Raw genomic sequence first — 23,950 nt, 5'->3', positions numbered from 1 at the left:
CCAAGCTACCGCCATTTGAGAACAGCAACCCGTGGCGGTTGGCTCTGGCTCTGCACGCCCCGTTCTCAGAGGGCAAGCTTACCATTGAAGGTTGCGGAACCCGACCGGTAGAAGACTTAAGAGTTCTCCCCGGCGGGCCTTCAATTTCCCTTCCCAGGCTACGCTAGACTAGCCGAAGATGCACTAGTCAGGGTAGACAAAGTCCCGAAGGAGACAGTTATCTACCCTAGTGACCAGGCCCAGTCTGCATGGGTCCGCACCCTCACGGAATGGGAGTGTGTCAACACAAAGTTGACACCCCATAAAGGATGCTATACAATGTTTGTGGCCCCACAAGGAGTTCCGACTCCTTGTACGTCGAAGGTTGCAGAATTGACTCTGCAAGCTGCAGTGGAGGACAAACCTATGCCTCAGCTAAAAGAGACGGAGGTTAGCTCCTTGCTCTTTCCCAGCGATATGGAATTTTGGACTGACACTCCTGCAACGTTCACGGTGGGCAGACTCGATCCGGAGTGTGCCTCCACCCAATTCAGTGAACGTTTGCCTAGAATTCCGGACCCCATGGTCAAAGCAGAATTCAAAGCAAGGTCCAGGCTAAGTAGGTCGATTAACTCAGTCACCACTGCGGAGTTGATTGCTACGACCTTTGCAGATGAGCCTCTATTTCGAATCCACACAAAGTCACTATTACAGGCCTTCCAATCAGACCTGTATGACTTTATAGTGGCTAGACAAGCCTGCAGGAAGCATGTTTTTGTGAATGCTTCCATAAGACACGAACCGAACAGGCTCATAAAGGCGTCGATCTGGGGTGCCAACCTCTTCCCTGAGGACGTGGTTAACAACATCCTCAGCAATGCAGCTAGAGCTAACCAGAACCTTTGTGTCCATTGGGGACTTCCCTTCCAAAGGAAGTTTGAGGCCCCCGGACCACAATCCAAAGGAAGGAAGAGGCCGAACAATACCAGCCTTTCCAGTTCTCTCAACCTCTAACATTGGTTCAAGCAGTTCCTGTCTCCCAGATCGGCAAGCCTCCGACATCCAAGGCACAGCCACAACAACAGTTTGTCCTGCCGCAGAGTCAACCAACTCAACAGCCTTCGACTTCAACTGCCCTAGTAACCTCCCCAGCCTTCAACGCCTCTTTTGAGTCACAGGGAACATTTTGTGGCTACAATAAACACGCAAGGAGTAGCAGAGCCAGAGGTGCCTTCCGACAGAGAGCTGGCCCCAGAGGCAGAGGCTTCAGAGGAGGCAGAGGAAGTAAGACCTCAACCAATCAGTGAGGCTCTGCAGGTGGGCGGGAGACTATATCTCTTTCGGGACCATTGGACCTTCAGTTCATGGGCCCACAGCATTGTATCGAAAGGTCTGGGGTGGAGATGGGAGAAAGGACCTCTTCCACCAGTCAGTTTTCACCAGACTCCAACGACAGACCTACTAGACTATGCCAAAGATCTCCTTCAAAAGAAGGCAATAAAGAAAGTCAGTTGCCTGAAATTTCAAGGACGTCTGTTCAGTGTACCAAAGGACTCGGACAAACGAAGAGTGATTCTGGACCTGTCCCGTCTCAACTCATACATTCAATGCAACAAGTTCCGCATGCTGAACGTCTCGCAGGAGCGGACCTTACTTCCCCGTGGGGTCGTCACCGCCTCTATCGATCTTACAGACGCTTACTATCATGTACCGATAGCAAGAAACTTCTCTCCATACCTAGGCTTCAAACTAGGAAAACAAGCTTACTCATTCAGTCATGCCATTCGGGCTCAACATAGCACCCAGAGTATTCACCAAGCTAGGAGAGACAGTAGTCCAAGAACTAAGAGCTCAGGGGGTAATGTTACTAGCTTACCTAGACGACTGGCTCATTTGGGCAACCAACGACGAGGAGTGTCGCAAAGCAACAGCCAAGGTAATAGAATTCCTAGAATATATGGGTTTCCAGATAAACAAGGAAAAGTCCTGTCTCATTCCAGCGTCCCGCTTTCAATGGTTGGGAATCCAATGGGACCTAACCTCACACAAACTATCTCTCCCTTCAAAGAAGTGCAGAGAGATAGCGAAGGCTACGAGACAGTTTCTCAAGAACAAAAGGGCTTCTCGTCGTACCCAAAAGAGAATTCTTGGTTCTCTTCAGTTTGCCTCAATAACAAGACGTTCTATTGAAAGCCAGGCTGAAGGATACCAATCGAGTCTGGCGGAAAAGAGCCAACAACAAATTCGAAGACAAGATCTCTCTGATTCCGCCGATATTAAAGAAAAGACTCCGTCCATGGACGGAAGTCCGGAGTCTCTCCAAATCAGTGCCACTGCAATTTCCCCCGCCGTCTCTGATAGTCCACATGGACGCCTCTCTGAGTGGTTGGGGGCTACTCCCAGAACGAGAAGGTTCAAGGAACGTGGTCAAATACATTCCACCAGTTCCACATCAACGTCCTAGAAGCAAGTGATAATTCATTGCATAAACAGAGGGGGCTCCAAGTCGAGCAAAGTAAATCATGTAATGATGGCAATTTTTTTGTTAGCAACGAAAAATCATTGGCACCTGTCAGCTACTCACCTGGCAGGAGTACGGAACCTCATTGCAGACTCACTATCCAGAACAACTACGCTGGAGTCTGAGTGGTCCTTGGACACAAAATCATTCCGTTGGATTTGCAATCAAATCCCGGGCCTTCAGGTAGACCTGTTTGCCACGGAGTCCAATCACAAACTTCCGTGTTATGTGGCTCCCAATCTGGACCCTCTAGCTCACGCCACAGATGCGATGTCCATAGACTGGAACAATTGGCAGAAGATTTACCTATTTCCGCCAGTAAACCTCCTGATGAAAGTCCTGCACAAACTCAGATCTTTCACAGGACAGGTAGCATTGGTAGCACCCAACTGGCCGAAGAGCAATTGGTTTCCTCTTCTACTAGACTTGAATCTCCGTCCCAGACGGATTCCCAACCCGGAACTGACTCAAATAGTACAAACCCGGACTATGTCAGCTTCCTCAAGAATTCTGAATACCCTAACTTTATGGACTTCATGAAGTTTGTGGCACAGAAGGATGCTAGTATCGATCCACTAAACATCCTGTTCATAGAATCAGATAAAAGATAATCAAAACAGACAGTATGATTCAGCAGTAAAGAAATTGGCCATCTTTCTAAAAGAATCAGATGCCCAAAAGATGACTATGATTCTGGCAATTTCATTCTTTAGAACCCGGAAGGTTTTTCAGCTTGGCTTAAATATTGATTTGACAGATTCGTACTTCTCATCTATCCCTCGAGCATGTGCCCGTCTGAGACCAGTGGACCGCCCCCACAGTCTCCTGGTTTTTAAACGATGTACTCAAGTTGGCTTCAGACACTGATAATGAATCATGCTCATATATAACCCTTCTCAAGGAAAACATTATTCTTAATGAGTCTGGCTTCAGGCGCCAGAATATCTGAACTGTCGGCTCTTTCTAGAGACCCAAATCACATTGATTTCCTCCCGTCAGGTGAAGTTCTACTCTCCCCAGATCGGAAATTCTTAGCAAAGAATGAAGACCCACAAAACAGGTGGGCTCCATGGAAGATTATACCTCTCACACAGGACTCATCATTGTGTCCTATTGTCACATTAAAATCTTATCTGGGCAGAACTTCTGAAAAGACTTCAGGTCCTCTTTTTATTAGAGAAAAAGGCGGAACCATTTCCTTAAAAGGAATCAGACAACAAATTCTTTATTTTATTAAACAAGCCAATCCGGATTCAGTCCCTCCATCCATGATATCCGGGCAGTGGCTACCTCATTAACTATTTTCACAATATGAACTTCGAGGATCTTAAAAAATATACGGGTTGGAAATCCCCGGCAGTATTTAAACGCCACTATCTAAAGAATTTAGAGGCCCTTAAATTTTTGGCAGTGGCTGCAGGGAACATATTCTCCCCTGATACGGCCTAGTCTTATAACTCTATTTCCTATTCCTTTATTCTGCTATTCATTTTCCCTTGATACTCACTCTTTCCTACCTGCCTCGCTCGTAATCCCTACCTGTCTCCCTTAGGTTCCGGGCTGGTTTGCTTATCAACCCACTTCCGGACATGTACATAGTTTATATTTGTTAATTTTGTATTCCTTACCCGTTGTGTTTCCCAGGATAGTATGGATTTGGTCATATTTGATCCCACTTGTTTACCATTGTAACTTGTTACTCTTACATTGGTTATTAAAACTTAATTTTAAGAGAAAATTTTATTTTTATTTTTCCTTATATATCTATTAAATTTTGTTTTACCAAGCTTGTATGGCCAATTCTCTGATACTATTTCACCAGCCGACACAGGTCGAACCCAGAAAAGGGATTTTGACAAAGAAAAAATCTATTTCTGGGGGAAGACCTGTGTCGCCCGGTGAAGCCATCCCTCTCTTCTCCTGATCCCCACCCTTTAGCTGGCCCAAGTTTGGGTGCGTAATTCAGGAATGAAGCCTTCGGGCGGGAGTTGTAGTAGTAGCGAGTGGAAGGTAGACGTATAGTAGTCGTCGTAACGGCACCTACCTAGAGAGGGGTTTTGAGAGGAGTCTTCTAATTGGCAGAAAACCTGTGGTAGTGGCTTCCACTCGCCCTTGTGTTTATACCGACACCCTATGGGTGAGCGAGCTGAAGGTAGTAACTTCAGCATTACATTTAGCTTTTTCTCTGGTATATTTAGCATCTATTTATACCTAGAAATGTATGCTACAGGGACATTTCACCAGGTGACACAGGTCTTCCCCCAGAAATAGATTTTTCCTTTGTCAAAATCCCTTTTTAAGGGAAGCTTGCAAGCAGGTAGCAAAGCGCCTTCCAAACAATTTAGGCATGCTTAAAAATCTGACTTCGCTCAGTCCAAAAATTGCAACAAGCGCAGTTAAGCCAAAAATGACAGAATTGCCATTCATTTACACCCAGTTTAAAGGTGATCTGTCAAGTTTTGAGACCGAATGGAAACAGGTAATTGAATATTGCCTTTATAATTTTTCTAATATTTTAATGAAGAAAATACTTGAAAACTTGTTACTATGCTGACAGACTAACTTAGATGCATTTTTAGGTCTTTAAATTCAAGAAATTTCATTATATTAAAGTTGGGAAGTCAATATTTCTTGATTACCTCAAGACTTATGGATTACTATATTGCTTCTTCTATTCTAAAACTTTTCTATATTTTTACACTGCAGGTAAATCTTGTGGACTGGGGTGAAGCAGACCATAAAGATCCTGTTGAATTCTGGGGTAAGGTGTTGGAATATGAAGATGCAGGTGGAGAACGGGCATTTAAAAATGTGGCCAAATTTGCCTTGAAGATATTATGTCTTTTTATCAGCAATGCTGATGTAGAAAGAGTTTTTAGCCAGGTCAATTTAATCAAAACGGATCTCAGGAACAGAATGGGACATGACCTCCTAACAGCAAATTTGTATATAAGAAGTGCCATGCATACTCAAGAGGGGGAGGAGGACAAAAAATGCCAATGTCCAAATTTTGAGCCAAATGAAACTATGATTAAAGCACTACAATCTAGTTCATTTTATGATCATGTTGAATGAACAACAAATCTCTTTATTTCTTTTTATTTTGCTCATTTTAATTTTTTCAATGTCATTCAACTAGTATTTAATTTTGCAAAAGATATACGGCTTTATTTTCTGTATTTTTTAATAAAAATTATATAAATTTTTTGTTATTATACTCTTCTACAAAAGCTTAGTTGATTGATTTCGATCCCTGCCCCCCTAATTTATTTCTATAGAATATCATATCAATAGTTTTTAGTACCAATTTAATGATGGCTAAGTTACTATAATTGGGCTACTTTTGAAGCAACTGCCGCGACTTTTGAGGCTTTGCACCGCGGTTTGAATGTCAAGCTATTTGGCAACCCTGAGTGATTACAACTACCTACTATGAAGCAAATGTTGATGGCAACATTTGAGAAGTATTGACAGCATTACTTTTTGAGGACCAGTTCCCGAAGGACCCAGCCCCTCCAGAAAGTATATAATAATAATATAACATCAGAGGTAGACAAAACATACCAAGAGGCAATTTTAATAATAGTTAAAAAGAGACCCATAGCAATTTATGTAAGGCTATTAATACAAGACAATTTCAAGGGCCATTTAATGTTTCGTTGAATTTACTTTTTAATTATCTCAAAAGAAAAATATTATTATGTACAATTAATCTACCCTCTGAATTATGTGCTTCAAAACACATCCATTTGCAGTTACTACATTGCTGGGATGGAGAGGTGGAGTTGGTGGTAGTAGTGATGGTGATGATGGAGGAGGAGGAGGAGGAGGAGGAGGAGGAGGAGGAGGAAATGCTCTCAAACAATCTCCAAACAAGGTGAAATACTTAAAATTAAATTATAATTATAAAAGTTTGAGAATGTACTAACTAAGGGACAGGTATTAACTTTACGTACCTTATTCTATCAACGCCAATAACCTAGGTATTCGTATGCCAGTTTTAATGGCCACAAATCAATCAAGCAATCTATGATTAACCTTTTATGTACTTAATTTAACCCCAGGACTAAAACAGACACTTATGCATTTTAGATCAAAATGAATAGCCTTGCTCTAGCACATTTCAGAACCTATAAAATCTTGTTTTATGAACAATTGTTCTACAAATAACATAAAACTGTCATACTTATTGCACTCACAGCCTTCTTCCACTAATTCTTTTGAGATTTACAATCTTGACAGATAGCATTTCCATTCAACAGGTTTGCACCATAGATTGCACTGGCTACAAGGCCTGTAAGGAGTGACAATACCAAGAAGCTAAAAATAGGTTTCCACATACATATCAAACCTATTTTAATGTTATAATTATTTACTTGAAAATGGAGACTCTGGCCATTATATAGGATTTCTTTCCAAAACTTTGGTCACTCATGAAAATCTGTAACTACTGCCAAGTATATTAGTATATCACTACTTTCTGGACATATGTATCCGGTTTTGAATTCTGCAAGCTATTCATCAGACATCCTTGAGTCAAATAAGAATGACCAATTCTAAGACAAGTCAAAATTAACTATTATTCATTTTGATATGATGCTATTGATCTGTTGAAGATGGCTACTATGGTATTAGGTTAATTATTTCAAATACTCTGCCCTCTCTTGATTATAATGAGTTTTAGAGATGTTATATAATCAATAATCACTTATAGGAATAACTATAGTGATCTCCATCATATTAGTGGCAGCTTTGGTTGCTTTATGAACATAAGAGCATGAAGTGACCGTTGATTTCTGATATGTTTGTTGGTAACAGGTATTTTTTCATTTGGTGATTTAAAGCATAAAATGATCCAAATGTATTTCATATGAAATGTAACTTCATTATAACTCAAATGGCAAAACATTACATAGTTATCTTGATATTTTGCGGAAAGAGTAAAAAAGTCAAGGAGACTACCAACACTCAGTGTTGCTGTGCGCCGAATTTGGAACAGGTGTGCCTTAGGGCAAAGGGGCCCTGGCAGTGTCCTCCTTGCTGCCAGGTCCCCTTTGCCCTAGTAGCCATGGCCCATGGGACACTCTTGTTTCAAATTAACCGAAATCACTCATCTATTGTCTACCTGTTCAGCATTGCACACCAGTGCCAAGGCAATGCTATAATCATCTATATGTCTCATAAGCCACCCTGCATCCCTCCTCCGGACAATTTCAAGCTTCTTCTGAAGGGTCAAGGGACCTCCAGCTTTTAAGGCAATAACAATCATGAAAGCGCTCTCTCTCTCTCTCTCTCTCTCTCTCTCTCTCTCTCTCTCTCTCTCTCTCTCTCTCTCTCTTTCGGTGTCATTTTTGTTCATTTTACATTGTGATAACTATGACAAAAATCCAAGAAATATAAAATGAGTAATAACAAATGAGAAATAAGGGGAGAAAGGGAAGGTGAGCATTATGGGTATGAGTATATCTTAGTTTTACCAGACCACTGAGCTAATTAGCAGCTCTCCTAGGGCTGGCAACAATTGGTTACCTAGCAACAGGACCTACAGGTTGGTAGCCGAGCACGAAATGCACTTGGCCAACTTGGAACAATTATGGGTATTGATCTAAAGTAATTTCTTCACTCACTTTCTCTCTCTTTAATGTTGTAGTACATGATTATTCTATTACAAAAACCTTTAATAAAATTTGGAAAACATGAAAAGTATTTCTAACAACCTCAAAGGCTCAAGTTAAACAACTTCCTACCCACCTTCACGGCTTCCCTAGCCCTCCCTGCCAGTGAAATTCCCCCCCCCCCCCCCTCACCCCTTCTTCCCCCCTCACCCTTTCTCTGAGTGCTTATGCTCTAGAGTATCACTACTAACAGTTCACTCTGCCTGCATGGTGCTGCCAAACATTCCCCAAGCCCCCCAAAAACCAAGAAAAATGATTTCCCAAGCCTCCCAACCTCCTAATAACCAGTGAGAGCAGTGAGAACACTTGGAAAAAAAATGCAATATATTCTCAGACAAACCTGCTTTATGCTTGTCTTCAATGAAATTTATGCCTTTGAAATTGTTTATATAACCCTATTACATGACCTTTCAACTTCTGAACCTTTAATATAACAATACCCAGAGAACAAGAATGATTTTAGTATTAATATACATTCTCCTAAATAACAGTAATATGGAGGTAACAGGTACCGGTATCGGCTTTTATAAGTTGGTATCAGTGTCGGCAACAAATTTGGTATCGGTGCATCCCTACTTCATGTAATCATATTTTTTTTTAATATTCCCTTCTGAATTTTGTGGGGGAGGGGTTTTTATATTCTGTTAAATAAGCTACTCCCATGCCTTGGGTCCATAAATGTATGTTAAAAGACCTGTAACTGAGACTGTCAGCTGGCTGAAAATCCACTCAACCTATATGCAACCGCTCTCTAAGAACCAGGGATAGTGTTATTTCCCCACCCATCCCTCTACTCAGTGAGTCCCAAAGATTTGGGCACACAACCAGCAGGAGCAGCAGTGACAAACACAGTTTTATGAATATTCAACATAATTTCTGGCCACTAAAAACCACAAATTTCTCCAAGCATACTCTTATAATCTCAGTTGTCCATCATGCTATTAAGGAACAATTAATAAACTAATGTACTTACCTATTTGACGAACAGAAAAGCCCTCTGCTAACAGGTTTCACATCTTCGTATAAAAGCCTTCTCCGTGTTGCAGGAATAAAAACACCATCAGTTTCCTCTTCCTCTTCAAAACTTTCATAATTTGTGAGTGTGTAGTCCTCTATTTTGGAAAGAGGAATGGAAGGGTGGTATGGTGTGGGAAAGCGCTTTGAAATATGAGTTGCTTTAAAATCATGAGCCACAAATGTTGATTTATCAAAGGAAACCACTTTACTAGAAGATGGGAATTCCACATGGGGCTTAACTTGCTCTTCTGAAAAACTTGCAGCTGTTGCACCAGCAATGGCCTCTTCGTCAATCTCATCAGACAGTAGTTGTTTAATTTTGTCACCATCTTCACAATGACATGATAACCAGTTAGCAAGTATAGAAAGATATGATGACATGTCCAGTAACTTTTCGGTTCCATCATGACAAAAAGCCTCCCTCAAGGTTTCAAGCAATACCCTGTCAAAGAAAGGAAATTGGATTAAGTAACCAAGTATAAAAAAATGACCACTCGCAAAATATATTGCTAATGCTGATGAGGTATGCTGTGTAAGATTACCAACATGAAGGTCTAATTGCATATTAAGCTTTCTAATGAGTATGATGCTCTAGACTTAGCAATTTTAAAACAGAATACAAAATACTAATGAGCAACCATGACTACAATCAAACGACAGTATGGGTGAGCGTGAATTGCAAAAGCTACATGAAAATATACTCTGTTAAACAAGAAACTATGTACAGTACATTAATATGCAATCAACCCTGTATATTCAATGATTGGTATACAATTTTTCTTCTGATACAAAGTTCCATCCAAATGAATGTGCGTTTATTTACGTTTCGAACATGGTTCAAAATCTATAAAGGTAATGGCGAATGCAGTTTTCAAAACGCTCAGCTATTTCATGGCAACTTTGAAGAATTCAATGTTTAACCCTCTTATGCCGACTGGACGTATTTTACGTTGACATTTTTTGTCTCCCGTGTGCCGACTGGACGTATTTTACGTCGACTTACAAAAGTTTTTTTTAAAATTCGCGGAAAAATACTTATAGGCCTACCAGCCTAAAACTTTTGAATCACGCGCCTTGGGGGATGCTGGGAGTTCACGGATCAAGGTGTTGTTTTGTTTACAATCGTTACGCAGGCGCGCAAGCGCGAATTTCTTTCTTGCCGCACTAAAAAGTATCTGTGACACATCTCGGAAATTATTTCGTCACTTTGACATAATTTTTGTACCATTGTAAATTAGCCGTTACATGAAGTATTATATATGAAAATGTGCGCATTTTTACGTAGAATACAACAATAAAATACTCATGATTGTAGCTTTTATCAGTTTTGAGATATTTTCATATAAATAACGATAATTGCCAAAATTTCAACCTTCGGTCAACTTTGACTCTACCAAAATGGTCGAAAAACGCAATTGTAAGCTAAAACTCTTATATTTTAGTAATACTCAATCATTTACCTTAATTTTGCAACTAATTGGAAGTCTCTAGCACAATATTTCGATATATGGTGAATTTATGAAAAAACCTTTTCCTTACGTCCGCGCGGTAACTCTTCCGAAAAAAATCATACATGCGATTGTGGTAATGTTTGCACCATTTTAAAATTAGCCGTTATATAAAGTTTTATATATGGAAATGTGCGCAATTTCATGCACAATACAACTAAAAACAACCCATGGTTGTAGCTTTTATCAGTTTTGAGATATTTTCATATAAATAACGATAATTGCCAAAATTTCAACCTTCGGTCAACTTTGACTCTACCAAAATGGTAGAAAAATGCAATTGTAAGCTAAAACGCTTATATTCTAGTAATATTCAAGCATTTACTTTCATTTTGCAACAAATTGGAAGTCTCTAGCACAATATTTCGATTTATGGTGAATTTATGAAAAAATAACACTTTTCTTTACGTCCACGCGTAACACTTCCGAAAAAATCATACGAGCGATTGTGGCAATGTTTGCACCATTTTAAATCAGCCGTTACATAAAGTATTATATATGAAAATGTGGGCAATTTTATGTAAAATACAACAAAAATAATTGAAGGTGTAGCTTTTTCTCATTTGAAATATTTGCATATAAATCACGATAAATAAAAAAAAAAACCACGTTCGGTAAACTTTGACTCTACCGAAATGGTCGAAAAATGCAATTGTAAGCTAAAACTCTTACAGTCTAGTAATGTTCAGTCATTTATCTTCATCTTGAAACACATTTGAAGTCTCTAGCAAAATATTTAGATTTATGGTGAATTTAAAAAAAAATCTTTCCTTCTCTCCGCGCGCGGATTCTCCGCCACAAATCTCCGAAATGCGTACGTACCATTCTCGGAATATTTGCTCCGTTTCATATTAGGCATTTCATAGAGTTTTATATATGAAAATGTGCGCAATTTCATGTAGAATAAAACGAAAAATATTTGAAGGTTTGTAGCTTTTCTTATTTCCGAAATAATTGCATATAAAAATATATATATAAAAAAATTCGACATTCGGTCAACTTTAACTCGTCAGATATGGTCGAAAACTGCAATTGTAAGCTAATACTCTTACAGTATAGTAATATTCAATCATTTGTATTCATTTTGAAAGAAATTGGAAGTCTCTAGGACAATATTTTAGATTTATGGTGAATTTTTGAAAAAAAAATATTTGTTTACGTCCGCGCGTTTACAAATTCATGCATTATTTTGTGATAATATTTTCTCTGTGTTGCTTTTATTGTTTTACAATGTGTTATATACCAAAATGATTGCAATTTAGTGTACATTACAACGGAAAAAAAAGTAACTTGTTACCTTTAACCGTTTTGCGCACAGCGCGATTTGAATACAATTATATATGAAATTTTGTTTTTGCGCTATCATATATCGCATTATTTATATATGATAATGATAACTTTTTTCATTTCTGATGGTTGCATACTAAACCTCAGCCAATGACAAAAAAAGGAGCCAAAAATGAACTCTTAATCTTGAAAACTAAGCGCGCTGTGATTTTTGAAAAAAATATTTTTTCCGCTTCCGCGCTCACTCTGAAACACCTCCGGCACACGGGAGACAATTTTTTTTTACCGCTTCGGCGTAAGAGGGTTAATGAATCTTCCACCAAATACTGAAAAAACACACCGTGATTCTTGGTGTGAAAATAAATCTGCATGATAGTATTCAGCTGCTGAAAATTTTCTGTGTGCAAGTACAGGCAGTCCCCGGGTTACGACAGTGTCGGCTTATGACGTTCCCAGGTTACGACGCTTGTCAATAGACGTTATTTCCAGGGTTACTACGCATGTTCCAGGGTTACGACGCCTTACAACGCTCATCTGGGAGATGAAATATGACACCAAAAATACAAAATAATCAATATTTGATGGTTTTTTTGATGAAAAATGCCATAAGAAAGTATTTTACATAGTTTTCAATGCACCCAAAGCATTAAAAGTAAGGTTTTCTTAGGATTTTTGACGATGCTCCGGTTTACGACGATTTTCGGCTTACGACACGTCTCAAGAACGGAACCCCCGTCGTAACCCAGGGACCGCCTGTATAGTGAATGTTTTGACACAACTCATGCATACTGTGTGTAAATGAAGTAAGGCTATCAAGTCTGAACTGTGCATGAACCTAGTTCTTGAAGTAAAATTGGACACTGTGGAAAGTAAGAAAGAACAAGGTGCCAAAAGCAATACAGAACTTGTCCTTTCAACATTTTTTATGGCTCTCTGTATCAAGCAGCATTCGATTAAGCAGATTAAAATGCTAGATAATGTGATATTAAGCCTTTGGTGGGAAGAAAAAAAGTCTGTGTGAATTAAGCAAAATTTACAAGTAAGTTTTTCAGTTCTTTACAAGTTTGAATGTCCCACTAATCTTAAAATGAAAATCATCAGCAAATGAGAACTTTCTTCATGACAAAATTAGCCATTTATGGTGAATCTAACTAATTCATCCCTATTATGAATGCAACAATTACTGCTGTAAGGTTCCTGGTCTCTAGATTCTTGTAAAGTACGTACTGCTAAATGCATATAATAGCTTCATATTGCCAATTTCTTGGCAACATCAAAAGTGAACTGTCAGAGTTTGTGGAAATGTTTGAAGAAGTCAGTTTTTGTACTAAAACCATAACTAAAAAAAATTTCCGCTAACAGTCAAGGCCTATAAATGTGGGAACAATGGTGAGGAAAAACATAGAAGTGTTGGAATTGCTGACATGAAAAAACACTGGACATTTTTTTGTGTTCAGGAGGTAAGGTACAAAGCCCCAGGCACAAATTCCATTGGTAGTGACACAGGGAAATATAATTCCTGGTGGAGTGACAGTGAGACAAGAATACTACGCATACTACTGGTCAAGGATGAAATATAACTGAAGATGTGATAAAAGTCGGGCAAGTAGTACATGAAATATAACAATTTGTCGAAAATTGTATTTTTCCTAACTATACAAACCTGAGGTCCTTTAACAATAGGAAGGTACTTAGCAGCAGCTGAACAGTTTGTAAGCTTCGAACAAGGGGGTTCAGTAGTTAACTACTTGTTCGGCAGTTAGCGGTACGCTCGACTGAGAGGCGAGGAGTCACTTTGCTTTAGGCCCAGGAAACACAGAGTGAGGGGTGGCATGAGGTGGGACTATATGTAAAGGACCTCAGGTTTGTATAGTTAGGAAACATACAATTTTCGACAAATTGTTATTTGTTCCGATACGTAATACAAACCTTCGGTCCTTTAACAATAGGAAGACTCACTATCGGTGGGTGGAATCTGCGTCTTATGAACAGACTGGTGTTCGTCCTACAGTAGGGATAGAATGGGGCTCGGTTGTGTAGCTTACCTGCATCGGCCTCCTGTTCAGCGTAGTGATGACCGCGGCCCTCTGCCCACAGGTAGAGGAGAAGAATGAAGGAGGAAGAGAAGCCAGTCACACTCTCTTTCACTTGTCCATTCATGCAGTCACACAAGGATGCGATGCTGTTCTGTCTGCTCGGGTGCTGGGTAGACTACACAAATTGTTGAGCAGCCACCAAGGGTCCCAAGGAAAAAGTGTCCAAGGACCTGTGGGCGATATCCCGAAGGTAGAATGATGTGAAGGTGGTCTGGTTGGCCCAAAACCCCTGCCTTCAGAACCTGCGCCAGGGAGAAGTTCTTGCGGAACGCAAGGGTTAGACCAATATACCTCTAACTTTGTGGGCTCTCAGACGAAGGGTACGGGTGTCGTCACTGTCAGCTGTCTCGTACGCCCTCCTGATCACCTCACGCAGCCAGAAAGAAAGTGTGTTCTTGGAAACTTCTCTCTTGGTAACCCCGGTGCTAACGAAGAGTCGTCGACACTCAGGCCTGAGGTGCCGAGTTATCTTCAGATAGCGCCGTAGTGCCCTCACAGGACAAAGCAGCATCTCATCCGCATCATTATCGGTGAAATCCTTCAGGGAGGGGATCGTGAAGGACTCAAACTGGTTGTCAGGGACCAAAGGATTCTGAGTCTTCGCTACGAAGTTCGGGACGAAATAGAGCGTCACGGATCCCCATCCCATGGAATGCTTGACATTGAAGGAAAGACCATGAAGTTCCCCTACTCTCTTCGCCGATGCCAGGGCCAGCAAGAAGAGGGTCTTGAGGGTCAGATCCCTGTCTGACGATTCTCGGAGTGGCTCGAAGGGTCTGCGAGTCAAACTCCTAAGGACGAGAGTCACATCCCATCCCAGGGGCCTGAGTTCCCTGGGTGGGTAAGACCTCTCGAAGCTCTTCATCAGGAGGGAGATCTCGAAAGAAGAGGAGATATCCACACCTCGCAGTTTAAGGACTAAGGCCAGGGTGGCTCTGTAGCCCTAACTGCAGAGACAGAGAGGAGCTTCTCTCGGCGAAGGAAGACGAGGAAATCCACTACCTGCTGAAGAGTGGCTCTGAGAGGAGAGAGACCCCGTCCACGACACCACCACAGAAGACGGACCACTTCCCCTGGTAGACAGCTGCAGAGGACTGTCTGAGGTATCCGGCCATCTCTGTTGCTGTGCTGCGAGAAAAGCCTCTCGCTCGCAAGAGATGGTGGATAGCAGCTAGCCGTGAAGACACAGGGACTCGATGAACCGGTGGTACCGTTCTACACGTGGCTGGCACATGAGGTTGTGCCAGGGGGGAATTTCTCTCTGCGCTTCGGCAAACAGAGCCAGCAGGATCATCCAAAGGTTCGCGCAGTGATCACCGCCCTGCCGATCACTTTGCGAATCAGACAAAACGGGGGAAAGGCGTAGACGAAGAGGTTGTCCCACGGATGCTGAAGAGCATCCTCTGCGGCTGCCCATGGGTCCGGCACAATCGAGTAGAAAACCTGAGTTTTCTGTTGTGCCGGGTGGCGAACAGATCCACGACAGGTTGAACAGCCTTTCTGCCACTTCTGGATGAAGGGACCATTTGGTTCCTATCACCTGATCCCGACGACTGAGCTTGTCGGTTACCACATTCCTCCTGCTTGGAATGTAGCGGACCAACAACTCTACTGAGTTTGCTGCGGCCCACTCGTGCACCTGCAACGTCAACTGGTGCAGCAGGAGAGACACTAGGCCCCCCCTGCTTGTTGAAGTACGCCACTACTGTGGTGTTGTCGCACATCAACACCACAGAGTGTCCCACCAGACGGCCCCGAAACAGCTCCAGAACGTTGATGTGAAGGTGCTTGTCGCGATGGTCCCACACACCTGCAGTCAGCAACTCCTCCAGGTGTGCGCCCCATCCCTCGGTCGATGCGTCCGAGAAGAGGAGCATCTCCAGGGGGGGAGTGCGAAGAGGCACTCCTCTTACGAGGTTCCCGTCGTCCAGCCACCAGGCTAGGTCCTGCCTCACCTCCTCCATGTTTGGGTTTAAAGATCAGCTGAGGGCAATTGAGAGTAAGTTTGTTTTGCTGTGCTGAACTCAAATCAGAGCGACTTTCTTGCTTCTAGTTAGCGCAAATGAATCTCAAGATACTCTATTTATATGCGAGATAAGGTTATTTTACATTTTACAGTGTTTTCAAGTGGCAATATAACTTAAAAACGTATCGTTTGTGAACGAAATTTTGTTATTTTTTCGTACTAGATGGCGCTGAAGGCATGTTTATTTCGTAAACAAAAATGGTATTTTCATTTTAAAATAAGCTTTTAAATATACTTACCTGGTAGTTACATATATATAAAGCTTTATCCCGCCGATTCGTCGCGCGCACGGCAGAAATTCAAAATTCGCGGCTATCACCGATAGACCGTCAAGTGATCATACCTGTGCTCCCTCTATCCAGGTACCTGGAACCATTCCCATTTGTCCTCAGAAATTCCATGCCCCTGTTCTCAGAGGAGAGGAGGGAGGGACCTTTATATATATGTAACTACCAGGTAAGTACAGTGGACCCCCCATATTCGCGTTCTCCAGATTCGCGGACTCACACATTCGCGGTATTTTTCTATGATAAATATCCACAAATTCCTGGTTTTTTTGATGAATTTCATCATAAAATGCATTTTTTGTGATAAAACTATTAAAAAAACCAAGTATGAAAATTTTTAGTGGGTTTTTCTTGAGTTTTAACTAACAAAATGGGCTGTTTTTAGCATTTTCATAGGGGTTCCAAACATTCGCGGGTTCTAACTATTCACGGGGGGGGTGTGTGTGTGTGTGTGTGTGTGTGTGTGTGTGTGTGTGTGTGTGTGTGTGTCTGGTACGCATCCCCCGCGAATACGGGGGGCCCACTGTATATTTAAAAACTTATTTTAAAATGAAAATACCATTTTTAAATATCTAACTTCCCTGGTAGTTACATATATATAGCTGATTGACACCTTTGGTGGTGGGTTAGAGAACCGCAACACCGTTGGGAATTCGTAAAATTATTAATCGCTACAAATTAGCTGAACTAATAATCTGGTTCTTACCTGATAAGGAAGCTGGCTTCAAAGTTTTCCTGCCTCATTAGCCTGCATTCCTTGAGAGACCCAGCAATCCACTCAGGGGGGGGCTGTAGAAAGTCTCTTTGGGGCTGTCACACGGTCCTTGACCTTAACATGACTAGACCACCACCCTTGCTATCCTGGCAAAGCCATGGACAATGAGCTGACCACCTGACCAACTAACACACTAAAAACACACACCATAAAAACCTAACCTAGACTTGCATCCCAGACTGTGGAAGGTTGCAACAACCTTCACAGACAACCTGTGATACCAAGTTCAAGAAAAAAGCAAGGGTATAAATAAGGTTATGGGTTAGAGGCAATAGTACTTTCTCCAACTACGGCGCCGGAGGCAACGTACGGACCCAGGGAGCAACAATCTTCATATTGGATCTGTACCTCTTTGAGGTAACAATCTGCGAAGATAGACTTGCTTCGCCAGAAAGTCGCTTCCAAAATCGCTTTCATCGACTTGTTGTGTCCATACGCCATCGAAGTCGCCACAGCTCTTACTTCGTGCGCCTTGACTTTGAGGATTGGGAAGCTTTTCTCATCACAGTTCTGGTGAGCTTCCCTCATCAAGTCTTTGATAAAGAACGCCAGTGCGTTTTTCGACAAAGGTAGTGAAGGCTTCTTTACTGAGCACCAGAGGTTGTCTGTCTGTCCTCTTAAGTTTTTGGTTCTCTGTAGATAATACTTTAGGGCTCTCACTGGACAAAGGCCTCTCTCCTTTTCCTGTCCTACTAAATGAGATAACCCTGGTATGGTAAAGGATCTAGGCCATGGGTGAGAAGGATTCTCATTCTTAGCGAGAGAACCTAGTTGCAGCGAGCAGACTGCATTCTCCCCATTGAAGCCTACATTCTTGCTAAAGGCTTGCAACTCTCCTATCCTCTTAGATTAGATTAGATTATAAAATTTTTGGCTCATAGCCAAGCGCCGGAGCCGGGGGGCCATTCAGCGCATATATATCTTAAGAATAAAAAAGTCAATGTCGCACAAACAAACATACACAGAACCGATCAAACATACAAATCATTCATTCATAAAAACCAAACAAGAAACCTAAAACAATTAAGAGAAAATTAAAATTCATAAAAAAGACGAATATTTTTAAAAAATGTCATAATTTGCTCTGCCTGAGCACCTTCACCTAAAATATCGGCAAGAGTCTTATTTACCAGCAAACAAGCTCTACGTCTGTTTTCAAAATGTGGGCACTCCACCAAAATATGCACCACAGTCAAATCCACATGACAGGTGGAACAGCGAGGAACCTGCCTATCCGCTCCACTCGTCATTAGATACCTGTGAGTATATTTAGTGTGGCCAATACGTAATCTAGCTAAAACTATCTCAGACCTTCTATCCATCCGGCTATGAGGCCAAGGATGAACAGAAGGTCTAATCGACTTTAATTTGAGATTATTATCTAAAGTAGACCAGTGGGCCTCCCACTGGTCTCTACAATAAAATCAAATGGTACTTTTAAAATCGGAAACAGGGACGCCCATGTTAGAAATGTGCCTAAGCCTAGTTGCAGCCTTAGCAGCAGCGTCGGCTCGCTCATTCCCAACAATTCCAACATGGGACGGAGCCCAACAAAACCTAACAGAAAATCCTCTTCTATTAATTAAAAGATAAAACCAATCTTGTACTTCTTGCACTAAAGGGTTGCAAGAGACTAGGCTTTTAAGAGAAGATAAAACACTTAAAGAGTTTGTAAAAATGGTAAAAAACTTGTTAGTACAAGAACTATAAAAAATATATTTAAGAGCAGTCAAAACTGCCAGCAGTTCTTTTTAATAATATTATCACTAGTCACTACAGAGCAACCAACACCATCAGAACCCTTCGAACCATCAGTATATATATGACGAGAATCACCATGTTCAAAAGCATGGTCCAAAAAACTTGCCCTCAACTGGTCACCAGAACTAATGCTCCTGCTGTCCCTAATTGGGCAGATTTCTAAGTGTGGCCTATTCCAAGGAGGAAATTTTGAGGGCGAAAATTCAGCTACTGCAGGGGGTAGTAATCCCACCTCCCTGGCAGAGCTTGCTAGTCAAACTTCAAGCGGCTTTGGCAGTCTAGGTCTATTTGGGGCTCTATCAGTTGGTTCTCTAACATACTTATAATTAGGGTTTAGCTTTGATGTAAGTACTCTTGATATGACTCTCAAGCCTAATTCCTCCCTACGGATAAATAGTGGGGAAAAACCTGACTCAACATATAGGCTTTCTACTGGAGAAGTTCTATAGGCTCCCGTACAAATACGTAAAGCCAAATTATGGACAACATCTAATTTCTGCAGTGTTGTCTTGCATGCACAACCATAAACTTGACAACCAAAATCAATTTTGCTTAGGCATAAAATCTGCTACATCCTCAAAAGGGTGATTCGATCTGCCCCCCAATTAAAATTACATACAACTTTAAGAATATTAAGACGAAGCTTCACGTTACAACTTCATTAACATGTTGAGTAAAAGTTAATTTCTTATCAAATGTAACACCTAGATACTTAATGCTATCTTCATAAGGTAAAATCGAATCATTTAAAAACAGCGTAAGGATCTCTTCCACTCTTCTTAATTGGCAAAATCGTATAGCTTTGGTTTTTTCTGGTGAAAATTTGAAACCTCTAGCACTGGCCCATAATGTTGAAGCATTAATAGCAGTCTGGATCTTTCGACAAGCTTCGACAGCTGTAGACTTGCTACATATTATTACATAATCATCAGCAAAGGCCAGACCATGCACCCCGACAGAAACTTGTTCTAGTAGGCCGTTGACAGCTGCATTAAAGAGTGTTGGACTAAGGACGCTTCCCTGAGGTAACCCTAAGAAATGTAAGAGCCCACTCTTACTTTCAGGTAATGTTCTGACAAAAAATCTTTCAGACAATAGAACAAATTACCCACAACACCCCACTCTACAAGTTGCAAAAGGATACCCCCTCGCCAGGTAGTGTCGTAGGCTTTTTCTAGGTCAAAGAACAATGCAACAGTCTGGTTTTGCACAGCAAAAGCATTCTGTATCTCCCGAGTAAGGAACATCAAAGGGTCAGAATTACTTCTATCTAACTGCCGATTAGATAAAAGATTCTTTGAATCCAAATACCACACAAGTCGAGCATTGACCATCCTCTCATAAATCTTGCTAACACAACTAGTTAGAGCAATTGGCCTATAATTCTTAGGAAGGAAGGAATCTTTAAAAGGTTTTAAAACAGGTACAATAATCGATATCTTCCAAGACTCTGGAGAAGTTCCTGAAAGCCAAAAACTCTTTAAAATGTCTAAAAGAAATTGCTTTGTACTTCTAGGCAGATTAAAAATCATTGAGTACAGTATATCATCTTCCCCAGGAGATGTTGGGGAAGACAACGAGATTGCATGATCCAATTCTTTCATGGTGAAAGGAAGATTATATGACTCTAAATTTAAACTAACAGCAGGAACAACCGTGGTACCGTCCCTAATATTCCTGAATGCAGGAGAGTAATGTAGGGCACTAGATATACTGGAGAAATGCCTACCAAAGGTTTCTGCAACTTCTCCAGAATCAGATATGAGGAAGCCATCAATTTTCAATATAGGCAAGGGAGGTGGAGAAAATTTCCCTTGCAGCTTTCGGATTCTGTTCCAGACAAACGACATAGGGGAATCATATTTTAATTCACTTATATTTTAATTCACTTATATATCTGATAAATGATTCCCTCTTTGCCTGCTTAAATGTTTTCTTTTGCTTAGCAAGAGCTCTTTTATAGATAATTTTATTGACCAAGCATGGAAATTTACGATATCTCTTGTAGCAAGTTCTAGTTATCTTTCGGCTCAAGGCACATGAATCGCTCCACCAAGGTACTAGAGGACGCCGAGGCTTACCAGAAGTTCGAGGAATAGACGGCATGGCACCACACAGCAATATACTGATTAAATACTCATAAGCAGATGTTGGGCTCTGAAAATCTTTTATCTCTTGATCAACTTCAGTAGATTTTTTTAATAATCCCCAGTCAGCCTCCCCTACCTTCCATTTTGGTAAACATGGAGATGGAATATTTTTCATAAACTTTAAGTGAATGGGCCAATGATCACTGCCATGATCATTCTGGTCTACTACCCACTGATAATCTAACCTCAAAGACGAAGAGCAGATAGTGAGGTCTATGGCTGAATCAGTATTATGAAAAACATCATGTCTTGTAGGGGAACCATCATTCATTAAAGTGATGTCATTTAAGTCAAGCAGCTGTTCTATTATTAAACCCCACCGGTCGCAGTTTGGCTCTCCCAAGAGGGTGTGCTTGGCATTAAAATCCCCCATCAGAATGAAGGGTTTAGGAAGCTGGTCTATTAACTCTGTAGATCGGTTAATTCTAGCTGACGGGGATTACCCTGCGCATCCTGCAATCTATTTTCCAATGATGGATCAAGGTAGAGAGAACAAATTGTGATCCATTTATAATTGAAAATTTGAACTGCACAAGCCTGCAACACAGTGTTCAATTGAACAACTCTGTGATTAACAGACGTACAGACTATGATGCCTGTGCCTCCCTGAGCACGTACACCTATCAGGGGTGGAGACCTATGAAATGAATAATTAAAACCCACGTTGGGAGTGTGCTCTCCCAACTTTGTCTCTTGTAGACACATCGCAGATAGATTATGTTCCTTAAACAGAACCCGAACTTGCTCTCTATTTGGTATAAAGCCACGGATGTTCCATTGCATGAGAGCCATTATTTAGAAGATGGGATCTTAAAATTTTCTACCAATTTAGGAATCTGAGTCCTGGTGAGAGAGATCTTATCAGTTTTACCAGAACTACTTGATCTAGATCTGGGTGATATAGATCTTTTAGATGGTGGGCCTTCACTTGCCCTTCCAGTTTTGCTTTTATTTTTCCTATGATGGCCGAGTGACCGAGAATGAGGCGAAGAGGGAGAAAGGGCCCTCTTCTGACGAATAAAGAGGGCCTCTATCTCCTCACCGTCATCTCCACGGTGCACTGTAATGACAGGATCAGGTGAGGGCTCAATGTCAGGCAATGTCCCTGTCAGAGAGAAGTCATCAACAAATTGAGATCTGGCTTGAACCCTTGAACCAACAGGGTCCCCTGGCTTGACCTCTTGGCCGTTGCCAACACAACCAGGAATAGGGTCATCTTGGTGAGGTCCTTCCATGAAGCCTTGTCGAGGGGTTCGAACCTGCTCGAGGTTAGAAACGTCAGGACAACATCCAAATTCCAAGAGGGGGTTGGATTGTCCTTTCTCTTAATTGTCTCAAAAGACCATATGAGGTCCGAGAGATCAATGTTTCTATGACGGAAGACAGATGCTAGCATACTGCGGTATCCCTCTATGGTAGATACTGCTAGTTTCTGTTGGTTTCGTAAATATAACAGAAAATCTGCCAGTTGAATTACAGAGGTATTGGAAGAGGAAATGTTGCTAATTCTGCACCATTCCCTAAAGACGTCCCACTTAGATTGGTAAAGCTTGATCATGGACGTCCTCCTCGCTCTCGCTATTGCTCTTGCAGCTTCCCTCGAAAAGCCCTTTGCTCTTGCCAGTTTTTCCATAGTAGAAAGGCAGTTAGATTGAGAGAGAGGAGATTTTGATGGTATCTCTCTATATGTGGCTGTTTGAGTAGATCGCTCCGACAGGGTAATGATCTGGGGGTGTCTACCAGCCACTCCATCACTTCTGTGATCCAAGGTCTCATGGGCCAAAACGGAGCTATCAGGATCATGCGGGCGTTGGTCGACTCCCTGAACTTCTTCAAGACTGTCTAGGATCTTGAATGGGGGGAAGGCATACGTGTTTAGTCCTTCCCAATCCATGAGAAAGGTGTCCACTGCCACTGCTTCCTGGTCTGGGACTGGCGAGCAGTAAACAGGTAACCTCTTTGTTCTCTGCGTCGCAAAGAGGTCTATTGACGATTCTCCCCACAGATTCCAAAGACTGCTGCATACCTCGTGATGCAGGGTCCATTCCATTGTGAGGACCTGTCTTCTTCTGCTGAGGAGATCCGCTCTGACGTTCCTCTCTCCCTCTATGAAGCGAGTTATCAAGAGTCATGTTGTTCTCTTTCGCCCACAATAGGAGATCCTTTGCTGCCTTGTAAAGGGAGTCCGAACGAGTGCCTCCTTGTTTCCTGATGTAGGCCAACGCTGTGGTGTTGTCTGCGTTGACCTGTACTATCTTGTTTTTGACTTCCTCTTGGAAGTGCAAAAGCGCTAGATGAATGGCCACCAGCTCCTTCACATTTATGTGCCATTCTTTCTGATGGTCTTCCCATAGACCCGAGATCTCGTCCTTCCCCAGTGTTGCACCCCATCCCACGTCCGATGCGTCTGAATACAACACTAGGTCGGGGTTCTTCTGTTGAAGTTCGAGGCCCTCTTGAAGTTTGTTGGGATCGTCCCACCAACTCAAATGATTCCTGATTCCCCGAGGGATCGGAATCCACGTCTCGAGGTCTTGGTCTCTTGTCCAGTATCTTGCCAGATGAAACTGGAGTGGACGTAGATGTAGTCTTCCCAGAGAGACGAATTACTCGATCGAGGAGAGGGTCCCCAGCAGACTCATCCATTCCCTCGCCGAGCAGGTCCACCTCCCTAGGAAGAGCTTCACCTTTCTTAAGCAATCTAGAATGCGATTCGGGACTGGAAAAGCCCTAAAAACCACTGACTGAATCCTCATCCCCAGGTAGATGATATCTTGTGAAGGCGTCAGCTGTGATTTGGCTAGGTTTACTAAAAGTCCCAGCTGTTGCGTTATCGTCATTGTTACATGTAGATCCTCCAGACACTTT

The 23,950-nt window shown here is 41.7% G+C and overlaps 1 protein-coding gene across 5 annotated transcripts in view; it reads right to left on the bottom strand.

The window, feature by feature from the left end:
- The window catches only part of LOC135194931 (uncharacterized), a 1,136,289-nt gene that overhangs the window by 1,004,665 nt on the left and 107,674 nt on the right, over positions 1-23,950 (bottom strand). For all 5 annotated transcript variants that reach the window (XM_064221135.1, XM_064221136.1, XM_064221140.1 and 2 more), the window contains exon 3: positions 9,149-9,634. In XM_064221135.1, coding sequence (XP_064077205.1) covers positions 9,149-9,634 — 486 coding nt within the window. The remainder of the gene's footprint in view (positions 1-9,148; positions 9,635-23,950) is intronic.

The sequence above is a fragment of the Macrobrachium nipponense genome, chromosome 15 (genome assembly GCF_015104395.2).
Source record: "Macrobrachium nipponense isolate FS-2020 chromosome 15, ASM1510439v2, whole genome shotgun sequence".
In the NCBI taxonomy this organism is placed as follows: Eukaryota; Metazoa; Arthropoda; class Malacostraca; order Decapoda; family Palaemonidae; genus Macrobrachium; species Macrobrachium nipponense.
The sequence above is the reverse complement of the archived record's forward strand: the minus strand, read 5'-3'. Positions and strand labels throughout refer to the sequence as shown.